Raw genomic sequence first — 17,362 nt, 5'->3', positions numbered from 1 at the left:
CCGTCCATCACGGAGGGAACTGAGGGAGGCTGGTCCGGCGACGTCCTCCTCGGTCATCCTGGAATGGCAGGCTCAGGTATCAAAAGCATTTCAGGGGGACACCCATGTTAAGGGGTATCCCCCTTAACCATTGTCCGCCCAAAATCAGTTGAATTTCCAACACTTGTCTTCATTTACTTGGCATTTCCACAGTCTGGGTTCAACAGGAGTTGCAATCGATTTTTAAACTTTAAATCACAGTTTGGCTTCTCCGAGGCGGGACATACACCGATTGACCAGGCAGGATGATCATTCAACGAGGCCTTCCGGAAGAAGCCACTGCCCACAACTGGAGGCCACGACAGCTCACCAAGACCTGTTCTCGCCAGTGTGGTGCTGCTGCTGCTGCTGTTCTGCCAAATTGTGTGAAAAAGATGGCTGTTTGCCTTGGACTCGGGTCCTGCCTTCAGGGCGAAGAAGGCTCCCTGCGCAGGTCCCTCGTGGCTGCGCTTGCCAGGGGGCTCGGGCGTAGCTTGGCCCATGTAGCCGACTCAGGACAAGGCCGCCTTAAATCCCTGAGGGATGGTCAAGACCTGGACCCCGAGATGTTTCCCTACTTTCTGGGGTGTCTCACCTTCTCTCTTTGCAGTGCACTTTTATCTTTTGCTCCCAATTTTTTTCTACTGCAGTTTCCACACTCCGTTGGGGAGCTGGTCAGAACGTCTTGCCAGCATCCTCCTGCAGAGCTGGCGAAGGGGTCACGCTCGCTCGCTCGTAATAACCCTCCCAACTCTGTTATTCTGTTGTTATTCTGCAGACGTTGTTGACCCCTGGGCTGTGAACCGGGGTGGGGGGTTGGGTGGGGTGGGGTGGGGGAGGCTGTGCATCACAAGGGGGCAGAAGTGGAGGCGGGGGGGGGACTCCGTACCAGAAGGAGGCAAGTGGCCTTCTTGAGAGACTCAGGGCAGATCATCAAAGCATTCGCATATCTCTGGCACTACAGTTTGGCCACCGTACAGTTTTCCCCCCCCTAAGCTTACAAGATATTGGCAAAGCATTTTCTTCCCTTCCTGACAAAAGTTTTTGAAAATGTTCATTTCCCTCTGGTGTTTTCCTACAGGCAGCTCTCCTGCTGGAGGGCCCTGCTCCTGACTGGCCTGGTCTTTGCGTGCACGGTTCAGGTGAGTCCAAACCCAGCCCAAACCCAGAAGTGCTCTCCAGAACTGGGAGACGGGTCTCCCCTTCAGCCCACCCACCCCCCTCTTAAGCAGAGAGGCTTCGGGTCAGCTCTGCTGACAGCACCCGGGAACTGCCCGCCTCCTCTCACCAAGAAGGAGGAGGCATTGACATAGAGAGGGTCCCCAAATTAGGGTCTCGGGGAAGAGAGCTGCTGTCTCCGATCCCTCACTGCTAACTTGTTGAGTTTTCTTAGCCCCTGCAGGGGAAGGACTGGCCAAGCCGGGGGTGGGGTGGGTGGGAATTGAAAAGAGCCACACCTGAACTAACCGGGGGGCTGACCCTTAATTGAGAAGATTCCTGTGCAAAGGTTTTCAGCAATAAATCAGTTGATCTGCACCCCGACACTTGTCGCGCTGCTGCCCGAGTTCTTCTGCGGCCGCTTGTGGCTGCATGCCGCGTGGCACATCACGCCGCTCGCAGGTGCCAATCGTGCCACTATCACCACTCTCAACAAAAAGCCACGTGGCTCATTGTGCCGATTGCACCAGTGCCACCACTTGTGGCAGGAGGCTGCGCAGTGCATCACACTGATCGCGCTGGTGCCACTGCAGGCCACATGGCGCATTGTGCCAATCACATTGCTCCTGCCGCTTGCAGCAGGAGGCCGTGAGGCTCATCGCCCTAATCATGAGGCTTGCGGCAGCAGCAGCATGATCGGCGTGACAAGCCTCCCGGCCTCCAGCCGCTAGCGGTGGCAGTGGTGTGATCAGTGCGATGTGCTGTGGGACCTCCTGTTGTGAGCAGTGGCAGCAGTGTGATGCGCCACGTGGTATGCGGCTGCAAGTGACCACAGAAGAACTCGGTGTCCGGGTGTGGGAGGCCTGGCTGCGGTGGTCCTAAGGGTAAGCGGGTGCCTGGGGCACCTCCACCCCCACCCCCTCCCTAGCTTGATTTTTAGCATGTGCCATGCCCCAAAACTAGGGCTTATTTTGGGGGTAGGGCTTATATTGGGCGCAGATGTAAAAATCAAGCTAGGTCTTTTTGGGGGGATAGGTCTTATTTTCGGGGAAACACAGTAGCATCCTTTCAGAGTGAAGGAATGATTGCTAGGGGAACCAGATATTGTGAGAATGGGTGCACAACCAAAGGAGGTCCCTCGTCTGCAACTTCACCCATTCATTCATGAGCATAACAGGAAAAAAAAAAAACACCCAGGACCACAGCAGGCTCCCTGTTCATGCCAGAGCCTGGGCCACAAGGCTGAAAGCTGGCATACTCCTGAAATGCTTTTGCTGGCAAGGAGCTTCCCCCTCCCTATTTTTTTTTTTTAAAAAATCCATAAATTTAGCCAAGTGGCTTTGAATGACCCTGGAGCAGCTTCTGGGTTGCTCTGACCCTACATCCCTGGAAGGCCGATATGTCCACTGCCTTCATAAGCATCCCTCGACCCACGCCCAGAGGATGGGGGGGGGAACGTGTCTGTGAGGGTTGGTGGGCTACAGTCTCCCTCTCTCGCCTGGAGGTCTCTCCAGGACAACCCTCTGAGAAGTGCTTTTTCTTATTGGAAAGAAAGGGAGGCAGGCAAGGCCCGGGGAGGAAACGGTGTGTGTGTGTGTGACCAAGAGTCTCGGGGTGCCTCTTGCGCTTGGGGAAAGGAAGGCTCATGGAGGGAGGGAGGGAAAGGGGCGTTTAAGGTCTCCTGGGCCAGATGGCTTCAGTTTGAGAATCCCGGTCATCTCACAGCCCTTTTTTGTGATCTTTGAGAAGTCACGGAGGGCAGGGATGGAGCCAGAGGGTCGGAGAAAGGAGACGTTGTTTCTGCCTCTGGAAAGGGGGAAAAGAGGCCTGAGGTCATTGCAGAGGACAGTTGTGCCACACAGACCTCCGGAACAGATTTTATGCTGTCAGTTTGTGAGTAAGTAGGAAAGAATGTGTGGCTTGGCAGGAGCCAGCAGGGCTTAATCAAGAATAAGTCATGTCAAAGTAGCCAGATCATTTTTGACAGAATAACCCCTTTAATTGGCCAGGGAATGTGGTGAACATGGTGTCCTTTGACCTCAGTAAAAGGTGGGACACGTTGATCAATTATGACTGTGTACCATCAAGTCATCGCTGACCGTTAGTGGCCACGTAGATGGCCTCTGTCCCTAGCCTGCTTCCTCAGGTGCTGCCGCCATCACTGCTGGGATCCCCCTTTGCTGCTCCTCGCTCTCCTCCCTCCTCTCCTCCCCTCTCCTCCCTCCTGTCCCAGACTCTCCCCAGGGGAAGCTGCCATAATGTGTCTGAGTAGGGCCATTTGAGTCCCCCAAGTAAGAAATCCAGACTGACAAAATCTCCCAAGAAATCCTGGAAAAGAAAATGACAAACTGTGATTTTTGGGGAAATGATAAATGACTGTTAAAAATAAAGGGATATAAGGTTGATTTATTTGATTGAGGTTAATATATAAGTGTTGTTTCTTGTAACTCTTGATGGACTTTTGTTGTTGAGTAGGACTGAATGAAGAAGCTTTAAGATCTGGCAGATAAGAGATGAGATACAGGGAGGAAGAGTGTCTTTTGTGACAAGAGATAAGAGAAAGTGATTCGTTATTGAAATTGTCTTGATAAAGGAGGGGAATCACTTCTTTATGATTTCCCCTTTTGTGTGTGAGTGTTTGTGTGCTTATTAAAAAATTCTCTGCACCTTTTTTACATATTTTACTTTGTGTTAGTTTTTTAAATCTATTTTTAATCTTTATTAATTTAAAGCTGGATTTGGAGTTTATCATCGATTTAATTCAGTTATTTGTTTGTTTTGCTCTTGAATTTTCCTTTCTTAAGCAAAGAATAGAATAGAATAGTTGAAAGGGACCTTGGAGGTCATCTAGTCCAACCCCCTGCTCAGGCAGGAAATCCTGTAACATTTCAGACAAATGGCTGTCCAGTCTCTTCTTAAAAACTTCCAGTGTTGGAGCATTCACCACTTCTGGAGGCAGGTTGTTCCACTGGTTAATTGTTCTCACTGTCAGGAAGTTTCTCCTTAGTTCTAGGTTGCTTCTCTCCTTGATGAGTTTCCACCTATTGCTTCTTGTCCTGCATTCAGGTGCTTTGGAGAATAGCTTGACCCCCTCTTTTTTGTGGCAGCCACTGAGATATTGGAACACTGCTATCATGTCCCCCCTCGTCCTTCTCTTCATTAAACTACTAGACATACCCAATTTCAGCAACCGTTCCTTGTATGTTTTAGCCTCCAGGCCACTAATCATCTTTGTTGCTCTTCTTTGTACTCTTTCTAGAGTCTCAACATCTTTTTTACATCGTGGTGACCAAAACTGGATGCAGTATTCCAGGTGTTGCCTTACTAAGGCATTGTAAAGTGGTATTAATACCTCACGTGATCTTGATTCTATCCCTCTGTTAATGCAGCCCAGCACTGTATTGGCTTTTTTGGTAGCTGCAGCACACGGCTGGCTCATATTTAAGTGATTAGCATTTTCTTAATCTTTACAAGTGTCTTTTTCCAGCCTTGTCCTTCATTTTTCCCCAAGAAAATTTGGTCAATGCACTGAGAAGCCACGTTCCTTGTGGCTATCAGAGGCCTGGGTGCAACAAAATGCTTTGGAAAAGTACTCGCCGGTGCTGAGCATCCAACCAAGTGCTGGCACAGCTGGTGGGCTTGGTTGGCTGCCATGATCCAGACTGGCACCCATCGTGATCAGTTCTTGAAGAGACACAGAGTCTTTATGCCAATCACTTTTACTCCACTTTGAGAGAGAGCCATTAGTTTATTTCATGAACTTGTTTGCCACCCAATTCCCACTGAGGGCCAAACAGAAAGATAATAAAACAATTGCCCTCATAAAAACAAGGGACCAGAGGTGGCAAAAACTGGGCAACCAGATGCAGCACAGTCACCTTACCCAAGATAGCTGCCCATGATAGCTCAGCTGCAGGCTCCGGGAGGGCTCCCTCCCGCCCCCTCCCACCAGCAGCCATCAGATGCCCTTTCATTGGTTTGAGGGCGGAAGACCCTTAGGGGGTGGTCTTCTTCCCCTCCCCATTCAGGCCATGCAACAAGCGGTGACAATAAGCTGCCCCTGTGCTTGGCCTCTGCAGCGGGGGAGGGGGGGATGCCGCTGCCAGGGAGGGCTGGAAAGAGGGAAAGATGCCCTCTGCACCATGGTCACCCACAGGTTGCTCTGGCAGTGGTCATTCAGCAGCACAAGGCCAGTCAAAGCACTCCCTTGGAAGACAGCTTGGCCTCTGGGGGTAGGGGGAGGGGAGGGTGGGCAGGGCAGGGCAGGGCAGGCCTGACTAATCGGGACTAGGCATGGCCTCTCCAGACCAGGTCACGCCTGCATAGAGGGGGGGGAGAACCTCCCTCCCTTCCTCCTTGCCAGCCAGCAGGCAGAGCAGAAGATGGGGAGGGGGGGAGGCTCCATCCAGAGGCTCACAGCAGAACAGACGTCTATCCGTCCATCGGACCAGAGAGGAAGCAGGCCAGGAAATGTCACCCACCATCTTCACTGGAGGCTAATCAGGAGAGAAGAGGCAAGACAGGGACGGCCAGGATCTGTAGAAGCTGCTCATTGTAGGAAGACTCAAGAACAGGGAGAAACTGGGCCGGAAGCGTTCTCAGAGGCACAGCAGCCCCACCTGTTCGGCCAAGAGCCTCCTCTCCCAAAGAGGACCTCTCAAGTCTGACTGGTTGACCCGCTGCCCCAGCAGCTTCAGAGAGGGAACCCCCTGCCCCGGCGTTGCCAGCAGAGTGGGGAGTTACACTGGCCAGGCTGCCCATCCGTGGCTGGAGCCACGATGAGTCACCACTTACCTGCCAGCGGAGGGAGGAGCAAAGCCTGTCGGTAGCCCAGGACTGGCCACTCTCAGGAGGTTGCCCCGTCCTGCGAGAGACACCAGGGACTAGCCTCCCCACTCTTGGACAGCTTTCCTCTTCATTTGCACACGTGCGCGCTCCTGCCCCCTTCGCTCACTGACCCGCACTGCCAAGGGCTAGCTGGGCACATCCTAAGAGGTTGCCTCAGGATGGCGTGGAGGAAAAGACATAGCCCTGCTTCCAAGCGAGAGACAGGGAGTTGCTCAATAGGCCAAAACGTGGCAAGGTCAGAAATAACACACACACACACACACACACACACACACACTTCAGAGGCTGTGCTGAGTGGTGCCAGGCTGGTGCCTGTCTCCTCTAAGGTGACTTTGCCATCTTCTTTTAAGTAGGGGAGAAACAATGGCCCGCTGGACCTTGATCGGGAATCAGAGCCCCAGCACCGACACCAACCGGCCCGCGGGACATGGACACACTGGGGCAGCTGGAGTGCTTGTTCCAGCACCTGTGGGGACGGCGTCTCCTTCCGGATCCGGAGGTGTATCAGGTGGGCAAACGTAGTTGCTCAGGAGAAAGACCTATCAGAATACAGAATATGAGAATAACAGTAATAAGTCAGAAGGCACCCTTGGAGGTCTTCTAGTCCAACCCCCTGCTCAAGCAGAAGACCCTAGCTAGACCATTCTGGACAAGTGGCTGTTCGGTCTCTTCTTAAAATCCTCCAGTGATGGAGCAGCCACAACTTCTGGAGGCAAGCCGTTCCTCTAGTTAATTGTTCTCGCTGTCAGGATATTTCTCTTTAGTTCTGGGTTGTTTCTCTCCTTGATTAGTTTCATTGCTTCTTGTCCTGCCTTCATGCATTTTGGAGAATAGGTTGACCCCCTCCTCTTTGTGTCAGCCTCTTAGATATTGAAAGACTGCTATCATGTCACCCCTAGTTCTTTTTTTCATTAAACTAGCTATACCCCCAATACCTGCAACGGTTCATCATATGCTTTAGCCTCCAGTTCCCTGATCATCTTTGTTGCTATTCTCTACACTCTTTCCAGAGTCTCAACATCTTTTTTTTTTGTATCATGGTGACCAAAAGTAGACAAAGTATTCCAAGTGTAATCTGAGCAGTGCAGTACACAGCAGTGCTACCACTTCATGTGACTTTCACCCTCTGATGATGCAGCCTAGTGACTGCACTGGCTGTTTTGGCAGCTGCAGCACAATGCTGGCTCATACTTAAGGGATTGTCCACTAGGACCCTAGATCAGTGATGGCAAACCTTTTAGAGACCGAGTGCCCAAACTGCAATCCAAAACCCACTTATGCATCGTCAGGTGCCGGGTGGGCGTGGCTATGGTGGTAACAGCAGACTGGGTGGGACTAAAAAGTTCAATCAATCAATTCCAACTTTGCAAGATCTTTTTTTTCCTGTGAGAAGTTGAAATTGACTGATTGATTGAACCTTTTTTTTTTGTACACGGTGGCGGAGGCCTAAAGCAAAAAGGTTTTATAAAACCCAGCTGAAGGCCTAGGACCGGGGCGACGGCGCGCGTGCCCACAGAGAGGGCTCTGAGTGCTGCCTCTGGCACCCGTGCCATAGGTTCCCCAACACTGCCCTAGATCCTTCTCACAGTTGCTACGACCCCGTATTCTGTACCTGTGCATGTGGTTTTTCTTGCCCAGTGTAATGCCTTGCTTTTTTTCACCACTGAATTGCGTTTTCTTGGATAGGGCCCAGTAGTCAAGTCTGCCGAGATCCTTCTTCTAAACTGTTGGCTATTCCCCCCCCCCATCAGATGCAGTCCCAGAGTTACAGTGGAGGGTTTGTAGGAGGGGAACAGGCTAAGTCAGAATATAAAACAACAAAATTTGTGATATTCTCCAGAATTGCTGTCATGGTCTGGTCTTCTTTAGTTGGTTGCCATGTTTCACTGGGTCTTCCATCAGTTCCTTTGGCCTTCCAGCCCAGCCCAGCCCAGGGCTGATCCGGCTTCCTCTTCTAGAACTGGCGCTTCTAGGGGGTCCCTGGTACCCTCTGAGCTGGGTTGTTTTCTTGCAGATGTTTCATTACCCAGCTAGGCAACATCATCAGTGTTAGAAGGGAGTAGAGTTTGGTCTCAGTTTATATTCTGGTGTCTTGCCCTGTCAGTGTTGGTGGAGGATGGTCTCGGGGGTTCTCTGGTTGGGATGTTTACTGCTGGCTTGTTCGGCAGTTCCTGGATTGGGGCACTGTTTACTTCTTGGTTGTTGGCCTGATGCAATCTGTCTCCTCTGGGTGCTGATTGCTGGCGAGGAGGCGTTTTCGTCTTTTGGCTCTCTTTTTGGCTGGATTGATTGTGTCTTTTTGCATGTAGATATTGTTTAAGTCTCTGTGTCAACTGATGCCCAATTTGTCAGAGTGCCAGGCTTCTGGAAATTCCCTAGCATTTTTGGACTTGGCTTGGGCTAGGGTGGTCACAGTTTCCCAGCTGAAACTACGGCTAAGCCTGTCCACATGTTGTGACATTAGGGAGCTTTCATCCTGACTGCTCATTGGTGTTCCTGGATGAGCTCTGCCAGCCGTCTGCCTGTTTGCCCCACACAGTGGCCGTTGCACTCACTGTGTTGTATGTTGTAGATGACTCCTGTTTCTTTTTTCTTCTTCTGGGGCTGCGGGGTCTTTTTGCTTTACTTAGGATATTTTGGAGGGCTTTAGTTGGCTTGTGCTGAGTCCCTGTGGTTGTAAAATAGTCTGTTGGTGGCTTCTGAAATCTTCTTGGTGTATGACAGGGTGATCCATTTTAGGGCTTGTGTTGATTGTGCTGTATTGGGTTGAGTGGTCAGGTACTTTCTGATAAAGTTGTGTGGATATCCATTTTGTTGGAGCATGTGATATGTGCCATATAGATGTCCTGTTTCCTTTTTTGAGGTGGCTGCAGTGAATTTGTGCTCGTCTAAATAAAGGTCTTACACCATTGTGTTTGCCATTGTGGTCTCTGCTGATCTGCTGATGTAATGGAATTATTGTACTCAGCTGCCACGTTGCTTTTCAAATACGCAAATGTAATATTAGAAAATTAAAAAAAAAAAGGACGGCCAGGAAGGGTAGCGAGTCGTTTTCTTCTCTGGTAAACTGAACTCCTTTGAAGATGTTGTTGATAGTAGTGTGTGTGTGTGTTCTCTGATTGGTCCTTCTTTATTATGGTGAAATGTCACCTACAAGTCTGATCCATGTTTTGGATTGTATTTGTGGGAGTGCTAAGGCTTCTAGACGTTGCGTAATAACCTCCATTGTAAGTCCTGAAAGCAGTGGTCCCAGAGGTGTGCCTTTAATTTGTTGGTAAGTTTGTCCATCAAACTGGAAATGTGTGGCTAGGCAGAGGTTTATGAGCTCCACGGTCCTGGGTGTTTCGATCTTCATGTATTTAGTTCAGTGGTTCTCAACCTGTGGGTCGGGACCCCATTTGGGGTCGATTGACCATTTCACGGGGGTCGCCAAGCAAGGCTGTCCGCCATTTTTTTTGTCCGCCATTTTTTCCCCCTTTTCCGGCGGGTGCCTTACCTCCAGCTGGTGGTCGGCCTGCTCCGTCTCTGCCGCTTGCCAGCTACGCCTCGGCCGGCGCAGGGGGCGGAACCACGCATGCGCGGCGCTCCCGGGCAGGGAAAGTCCTCGACTTACGACCAGTTGGGTAGTCCTCGACTTACGACCGGTTTAGTCCTCGACTTACGACCGGTTTAGTCCTCGACTTATGACCGGTTTAGTCCTCGACTTACAACCGGTTGGGGTCGCGGCATTAAAAAGGTTGAGAACCACTGATTTAGTTTAAGTCAGGTGTGCTGTGGAGCGATGTGGTCACAGATCTTTTGGCTCATTCCAGATCTGTGAAAAGGGCCCCCGACATCAGATGAGACCCTGACTTCGCCCTCATCCATGGTCAGGTCTCTGACCGTTTGAGGGCCCTGCAGTGGGGAGTTGATGGAGTGTTTGCTTCCCCTTGGGAAGTGCCCGAGCTTTTTTATTTATTTTGCGATGTTGTCAGTGGGGGGTCCCCAGGAATGATGCGAATGGACAGAGAGGTATTTCAGGCTTGTCACGGGAGGATGGATCCACTGCTTCTCATCCACCACGGTTCCTCTTTGGTAACTTGGCCTTTCCTAACCCCTCCCTCCCCCCCTCCTCCCCCCCTCCCTCCCTCCCTCTCTCTCTCTTTCTCTCACAGGCCTGCCCAGCTGGCGCTGTCCCCTTCAGAAGTGAAGTGTTAATACCATTTTATAATGTCTTGGTAATACTGCACCCAGTTTTGGTCACCACAATATAAAAATGATGTTGTGATTGAGATGAGCAGCAAAGATGATTAGGGGGGCTCAAAGCTAAAACATACGAAGAACGGTCGCAGGAATTGACTATGTCTAGTCTGGTGAAAGGAAGGACCAGGGGTGACATGATAGCAGCCTTCCAATATTTCAGGGGCTACCATAGGGAAGGGGAGGGGTCAACCCATCCTCCAAAGCATCTGAAGGCAGGACAAGAAGCAACGGATGGAAACTCATCAAGGAGAGAAGCAACCTGGAACTAAGGAGAAACTTCCTGACAGTGAGAACAAGTAATCAGCGCCTTCCCTTCAGAGGTTGTGATTGCTCCAACACTGGAGGTTTTTAAGAAGAGAGTGGACAGCCACTAGTCTGAAATGGTATAAGGCTTCCTGCCAGAGGAGGGGGTTGGACTAGAAGATCTCGAAGATCCCTTCCAACTCTTCTGTTATTCTGTTATTTTGTTTTTCTTGGGCCACAGGCTTCCTGGAGAAGACCCTTGCAGAGCGGAGGCCAGGCAGTATCATGTTTGTGAGCGGGAAGTGAGTACCCTTCTCTCCCCTGCGGAGCCTGTCTTGACAGGGAGCAGGTGGACTTAGCCGAGAGGCTGTAAGCCTCTTGCAAACATCAGTCATGGGGGGGTGGGGGGGTCAAGGGAAGAGGCACTTGGGGCCCCCGGTTTAACCACAGTCCTTGGAGGCTCAAGGGAACCTTTGCTGGCGTGGCCTGGGAGGAAATCCAACAGTCCCGTGGTCTCTGCGTGGCCCTCGTGGTCACCAGCAGCGTGCAGCACGTAAGTGCACACCCAAGGTATGAAGAGACAGGTCGGCTGAATGCTGCCCAAGCCGCCTCCTCATAAATGGGGAACCCCTCCAGATTATTATGGGTCTGGATTTCCCCCCCTTTTTATGACCCTGTAACCCCTTAATCTGGGGCGGAGCTGGCATGACAGAATGAATGGAGCTGAGATTTACTGGCCAGATGCCCTTCCTGACACCCTCACAGAGTTCCCAGCAGATACCTTCTCTTTGCGAGAAACATCTGCCACTACCTCAGACTGAGCTTTCAACTTTCCGAGTGGGAGGCGGGCGCCTTCACCACTAGGCCACCAGGCCCTTCAGAGTGGGTCCAGAATGCAGGGACCAATTTCTGCCCAAAGTTTCTGGTAGGCTCAACAGCACTGGGGGCCCTGTGGGTTCGTGCTTACATTCAAGATGCATAGTTAACATCCAGCCTTGTATTCTAGGACTTTTGTAAACATATCCTAGTTAACACAATAACAGAATAAGAGTTGGAGGAGACCTTAGAGGTCTTCTAGTCCAACCCCTGTTCAAGCAGGAGACTCTATGCCCATTTTGCACAAATGGCTGTCCAGTCTCTTCTTAAAAGCCTCCAGGGATGGAGCACCCACAGCTTCTGTTCCACAGGTCGATTGTTCTCACTGTTAGGAATCAACATAGTTGATATGTTGACGTGTGAAGTTTGTTGTTGATTTTATTGTTGTACAAGTAGTCCTTGCTTAACAACCATTCACTTGCAGTAACAGTGGTACTGAATCAGTCCTCACACTTACGACCGTTGCAGCGTCCCCATGGTCAATGCGATTATGATTTGGGAGTTTGGCAACTGGTGCCCATTTACGGCATTCAGAGCATCCCGCAGCTGTGTGATCACCTTCAGCAGCATCCCCAAAGCCCATAGGAAAGCCAGTTGCAAGTTGCGGTCATGTTGATGCCTGATTTAACAATCGTGGGTGATTCACTTGAAGACCATAGGGAAAAAAAGCTCATTAAGGACAGGTGTTTAATGACATAAATTTTTCATTCCTTATTGCAGTCATAAATTAAGGACCTCTAAAGTGGTAATAGCCCTGATGTTATTTATGAACTTTATGTGGTGCTTTTGAAGTTTTACTAAGTTTTATTACAACGTTGTTGTTGTTCTGTGATTCTGGAATACAGTGTCAGTGTTCTTGTTTGGTATTGTTGACTCTTATGGGCAGCCCATCATCCTGGGTGTGTCTTTTCTTTCCATCCTGCAGTCATGTTCTCACAGTGGTCCTCTCCCTTCCCTTCCCTTCCCTTCCCTTCCCCTACCTCCCTCCCTCCCTCCCTCCCCCCCCCTCTCTCTCTCTCTCTCTCAGGCCTGCCCAGCTGGCGCTGTCCCCTTCAGGGCAATGCAGTGCGCCCTCTACAACAGCAGGCCCGTCCCAGGGGGGCAGGCCCAGTACCAGTGGGTCCCCTTCCATGGAGGTGAGAGCATCAGGGAGGGGAGCCAGGCTCTCAAAATCATCAGGGAGGGGGGTGCTTGGCTCTGGGTTTCTTTCCGGCTTCACTTTGGGGATCCCAGTGCTGAGCCTGCCCCAGAAATCAGGACTTTGCCGGGAATGCTAGATCTGTGTGTGTTGCATGCTTCACATACACACACAACCCTACAATTGCCTGGGTGGGAATTTGCTGAAAGGGGAGAAAGTGTTTCAAAACATTTCCTTCCACCTGAGGGGAAAGTGAACCAGGATCCCCGACTGTGGCTGTCCAGGCTCAGAGGCGAGTCAGGTATGGGTGTATGGGGGGGGGGAGCGCACAATCTGGTCAGCCCCCTGGAGCAAAGGCAGTGAGAGAGACTGAAAAACCTCAGTCCTGGTCTAGCACTGTGACCTTTAGGCCAACCCCCCCTCCAATCAAATGGACAGGGCAATTTTTTGTGCCACTGCCTGGCTCTCATGCCCCCTCTGCCTCCTTTGCCTCCCCCAGCTGCCAACCTCTGTGACCTAAACTGCCTGGCGGTGGGACACAATTTTTACTACAGCTTTGGCCGAGTCCTGGACGGAACCCTCTGCAGCCCAGCGTCGCCAGATCTCTGCATCAGCGGCCGGTGCTTGGTGAGTCCACTGGCATCGGATGTGAAGGGTTGTGCCTGTCAGGGGGAGGGGTGTGATGGAAGGGCCAGAGAATTTCCCAGGAAGCACTTACCAAGGAGGGGGTGGCAGGGAGAGACAAGGGGCAGCGCAGCCCCCCCCCCCGGAGCAGGATGGAGGCAGAGGAAGAGACCGAGGAGAGCCCTCCCTAGAAACTCCGTTCAGCTGAGGGAAGTAAAGGTTAGTCCGGCAAGATTCTGTCTGCCTGGTGCGAGGAAATAACTAACTTTGGCTGGATTGTTCAACGTTGTTCTTGGGCTCCCCCCCCCTGCTTTTGGCCACTGGAAGGATACACAGCCCAGATCTTCCTATTCTCTAGCATTGGGCTGTCCTCGGCCGTCACTCTCCAAAGGCGGCAAGAGAAAAACACAAAAGTCCACACAAGTGAGGCGTATCACAAACCGAGGAAGCACTGCAGCAACCGCAGCCTCATTGTTGAATGAGTGGCTAAAGGAAAGTTGCGGGTGTTGTCGTTTTCTAGAGGAGCAGGGCTCCGGAGGAAGAGCAGCCCGCCCACAAAACAAGCGCTTGCCTTTATGGGGGGGGGGAGGAAGAAGAGGAGAAACGTTTTCTCTGTCCCAGGACGTCCAAGGGCACCAAGGGCTTTCTCCATCCCCCCATAACAAGGGGCGTCCCTTCCGGGCACCTCTAATTGCCGCCCTTTCTCCAATCCCTCAGACAGCCGGTTGTGATGGGATCCTGGGCTCCGGGGCACTGGCCGATGCCTGTGGCGTCTGTGGGGGCCGGAGCGAGTCCTGCGTCTTCGTCCAGGAAGCCTTCCGGGTGGCGATTCCCGCCTCTGGTGATTGAATGCGCTGACGTGGGTGAAGCTTTGGCTTTTGTCAACCCAGCCCCCTGCCTCTCCTCCTCCTCCTCCCCCCCACCCGCACGCCTCCCTTCCTCCCCTGCTGCTGCTCTGCTGGCTGGCCGGGGCTGTCCTGAAGGCGGGTCTTGCCCATCTGCCACGCCTGGTGCCCTCTAGGAGCCCCATCTCCAGGCTTACAGGCCAAGCACCTGGCACTGTCCTTCTAACCAGCTGAAGCCCTTTGCACCTGCTTCCTGCCCACAGAGGGGGCACCGAGCACTCCTTGATGGGCACCAGAGTCTCATCATTCTTGGCACGCGAGAGCGACACAAAAATGCTCCTAGGCAATGGGCAGACCCCCCTGGGCCTGCTTGGAGACCAAAAGCAGGACGTAAAGGGTTAAGAATGGGTGAAGACAGGAGAGACGCATTGTGAGTTTGTGAAATTTACAGAGAGGGCAAGTGTGGAATCAGTCTCAATGAAACGTATCCAGGCACATCTGTCCTGGATACATAATCACAACATGGAAGTGGTGGAAACGAGGGAAAGTTTGCAAGCATAGCAAGGTTTGGGAAGGTGCCCTGGATGGCATCAGAATAGAATAGAGCAGGAAGGGACCTTAGAGGTCTTCTAGTCCAGCCCCCTGCTCGAGCAGGAGCACCTATAGCGTTTCAGACAGGTGGATGTCCAGTCTCTTCTTAAAGAGCTCCAGTGATGGAGCGCCCACGATTTCTGGAGGTAAGCTGTTCCACTGGTTGATTGTCCTCACTGTCAGGTTGATTGTCCTCAGTTCCAGGTTGCTTCTCTCTTTGGTCAGTTTCCAACCGTTGTTTCTCGTTCTTCCCTCTGGTGCTCTGGTAAACAACCTGGCCCCCTCTGCCTTGTGGCAGCCCCTCAGATACTGGAACACTGCTATCCTGTCTCCCCTATTTCTTCTTTTCCTTAGACTAGCCAGACCCAAGTCCCATAGCCGTTCTTCGTATGTTTTAGTCTCCAGCCCCCTGATCATCTTAGTTGCTCTTCTCTGAATTTTTTCCAAACTCCATCAAACCATTCTAAGGACACTGTGCAAACGACACAGTTGCAGATTGTACCCTCTTGTCCCGTCCCACCTCCTGCGCACTTCTCGTCCAACCTCATAGACCGGAGCTGACAAGTGCGTGCCAGGAAATAAAGTGTGTGCAACACTGGGAGGTTGCAGGTCTGCCCCTGAAGGTGGGAGTGCCAGTGGGTGATGCAGAGAAGCTGCTGCTGCGGTGGATTCTGACAACAGGAGAGCCAGGGATGAATTTGGAAACGGAAGGAAGGTGGGGGGAGGGGATGGCCTTGTTTCCCCTGGTGAAGGAAGTGGGGGAGGGAGGAGGCTGGAAGGGCAGAGAACGACAGGCGAGCTGGGCAAAGAAATGGCTCTAAGTCTAAGAGCAGGTTTGATGAGGTGATTCAGGCTGAACTCTTGAGAGCGGCTGCCCAGGCAGTGAGGAGGCAGGCTCCCTTCCTGGCCCTGGGAGGAGCTGGGGGGGGAGGAAGAGGAGAGAAAGGAAAGAGGGTGGTGGAGGAGAAAGGGCCAGCCTTCGATTAATCTTCCAGAAGAAATAGATAGAAAATGGGCCCTTCCTCGGAGCTGCATTCATGGGCACCCCTCCAGTCCTTGAATTGGCACGGGGACCCTGGCGTGGCCCAGGGGGTCCTCACAAAAGTCAGGCATTTTCATGTCACCATTCCTCCCACCATGTGAGGATGGGTCTAGAAGTGGACGGAATGACGTAATTGGTAGTCAAAAAGAGACCGGAGGAGGAGGGGAGGGTGCCGTCAGGAGAAACTGGCCATGAAACAAGGGAGGATCAAGAAGGAAACGGTGCTGAAACATGAATACAAAAACTGGAGGAGAGAAGCACGTTGAGGTGTCTGCATCATGAAAATTCACAAGGATTGGATTGAGAAAACAAAGCAGAGGAAGCTACCAATGGCAGGCAGAAGGTCTTTTGAGGGCCAGGCTGATGGTTGGTAAGAAGCTGAAGGTGGAGGGAGGGAAGGAAGGAAGGAAGGAAGGAAGGAAGTGGTCACTAGGAGTTGAAGATGACTTGATGGCACATAATCACAACATGGAAGTGGTGGAAATGAGGGAGAGTTTGAAGGAACAGCAAGGTCTGGGAAGGGGCCCTGGAGAGCACTGAGCTGTCTTGGCCATCCAGGAACTGTGCCAAACTCCTCTTCTGAGCGAGTGCCATCATGGGAGGTCACAATCCTCTGAAAGCAGGGAGTCGGGGGTGGGGAGCAGCTGCAAAGGCCAGGGGGGGGGCAGCAGCCCTGGGAAGCCACCCAGGAGTCCCCCCCCCCCAGCACAGGTCCCACTTCCCTTGGGGCCCCACCCCTCGGATCTCCCCTGCCTCTGCCTCTCTCTGACTGGCTCCCCTCTGATTCTTTCCAACAGGTTTCTTTGGGTACAGGAATGTGACCCGGATCCCGGCTGGAGCCAGACAGATCAGGGTGATCGACCACAGCCGCAACTACCTCGGTAGGTCCGTCCTTCCCTTCCTCCCTAGCTGGAGGTTAAGGATGGGGAGGGAGGGGCAACAGGCATCCAATCCTGCCAAGCCCTAGTTTTGCTCAATTCCATGATGGGGGTGCACAGCCTGGAGCCCCAGCCCCTGGGTGCCCCACCTGTCCTGTACCCAGCAGAAGAACTGCTTCGCTCTCACCCAACACAGACAGAGTAACTCCACAGAGGGATGGCATTCAGACTATTTATTCTTCAGGGATCTCTAAACAGTAACTCACAGTTAATGAAGAGTTCTTGTGGTGTAAAAGAATAAAGGTAAATTCACCCCATGTTCCTACGGAGCAAAGGGCCTCGTGGCTGGACTACACAAAGACTTTAACGGAGCTCCTAGCCCTCCTGGCTAGGATTCATGGAGAGATAATAGACTGGCACTTAAACAGGATATCCTGTAATAAAAACACAAGACCCTCCCAGTGGCCAGTCCTAACACAGATATAACCAGGTAACAACTAAAACTACATGTCCCAGAAGGCCACCCTTAAGTGACCCCCTCCTCTGCTGGGAGGGAGTGTGGGACGGCTCCCCACTCTGGAGGCTCCAAAGGAAGGGAAACTACCCCAAAGCAGACAAGGAGCGCCACCAGGGCCTGCGGGCATGGGAACAAAACGCCACTGTTCTGTCCCAGCCTACGTCCGTCTTTGTTGCGTCACAAAAACAAACCCCTCTTTAACAGTAGGCTGGGAAAACCAACCCCTTTTTATTTCAAAAACAGTCCTGATAAGTTTGCTCAAAAACAAAAACAACAGAATACTTTTCCACAGATAATTGGTTAAAAAAGCAAACTGCAGCTGCTGGTGCTGCCCCCCCCCCC

The 17,362-nt window shown here is 52.0% G+C and overlaps 1 protein-coding gene across 1 annotated transcript in view; it reads left to right on the top strand.

The window, feature by feature from the left end:
* Positions 1–1,099: 1,099 nt before the first annotated feature.
* The window catches only part of ADAMTSL5 (ADAMTS like 5), a gene marked incomplete at its 5' end in the record, with an annotated part of 19,748 nt that continues 3,485 nt past the window's right edge, over positions 1,100–17,362 (top strand). Inside the window, 7 exons of the mRNA XM_015822765.1 lie at positions 1,100–1,160; positions 6,378–6,532; positions 10,751–10,811; positions 12,413–12,521; positions 13,023–13,150; positions 13,865–13,988; positions 16,423–16,506. Coding sequence (XP_015678251.1) covers positions 1,100–1,160; positions 6,378–6,532; positions 10,751–10,811; positions 12,413–12,521; positions 13,023–13,150; positions 13,865–13,988; positions 16,423–16,506 — 722 coding nt within the window. The remainder of the gene's footprint in view (positions 1,161–6,377; positions 6,533–10,750; positions 10,812–12,412; positions 12,522–13,022; positions 13,151–13,864; positions 13,989–16,422; positions 16,507–17,362) is intronic.

The sequence above is a fragment of the Protobothrops mucrosquamatus genome, unplaced genomic scaffold (assembly GCF_001527695.2).
Source record: "Protobothrops mucrosquamatus isolate PMUCROS unplaced genomic scaffold, P.Mucros_1.0 scaffold1670, whole genome shotgun sequence".
NCBI lineage: Eukaryota > Metazoa > Chordata > Lepidosauria > Squamata > Viperidae > Protobothrops > Protobothrops mucrosquamatus.
Note: the sequence above shows the minus strand (reverse complement) of the source record. Positions and strands in the feature narration are given on the sequence as shown.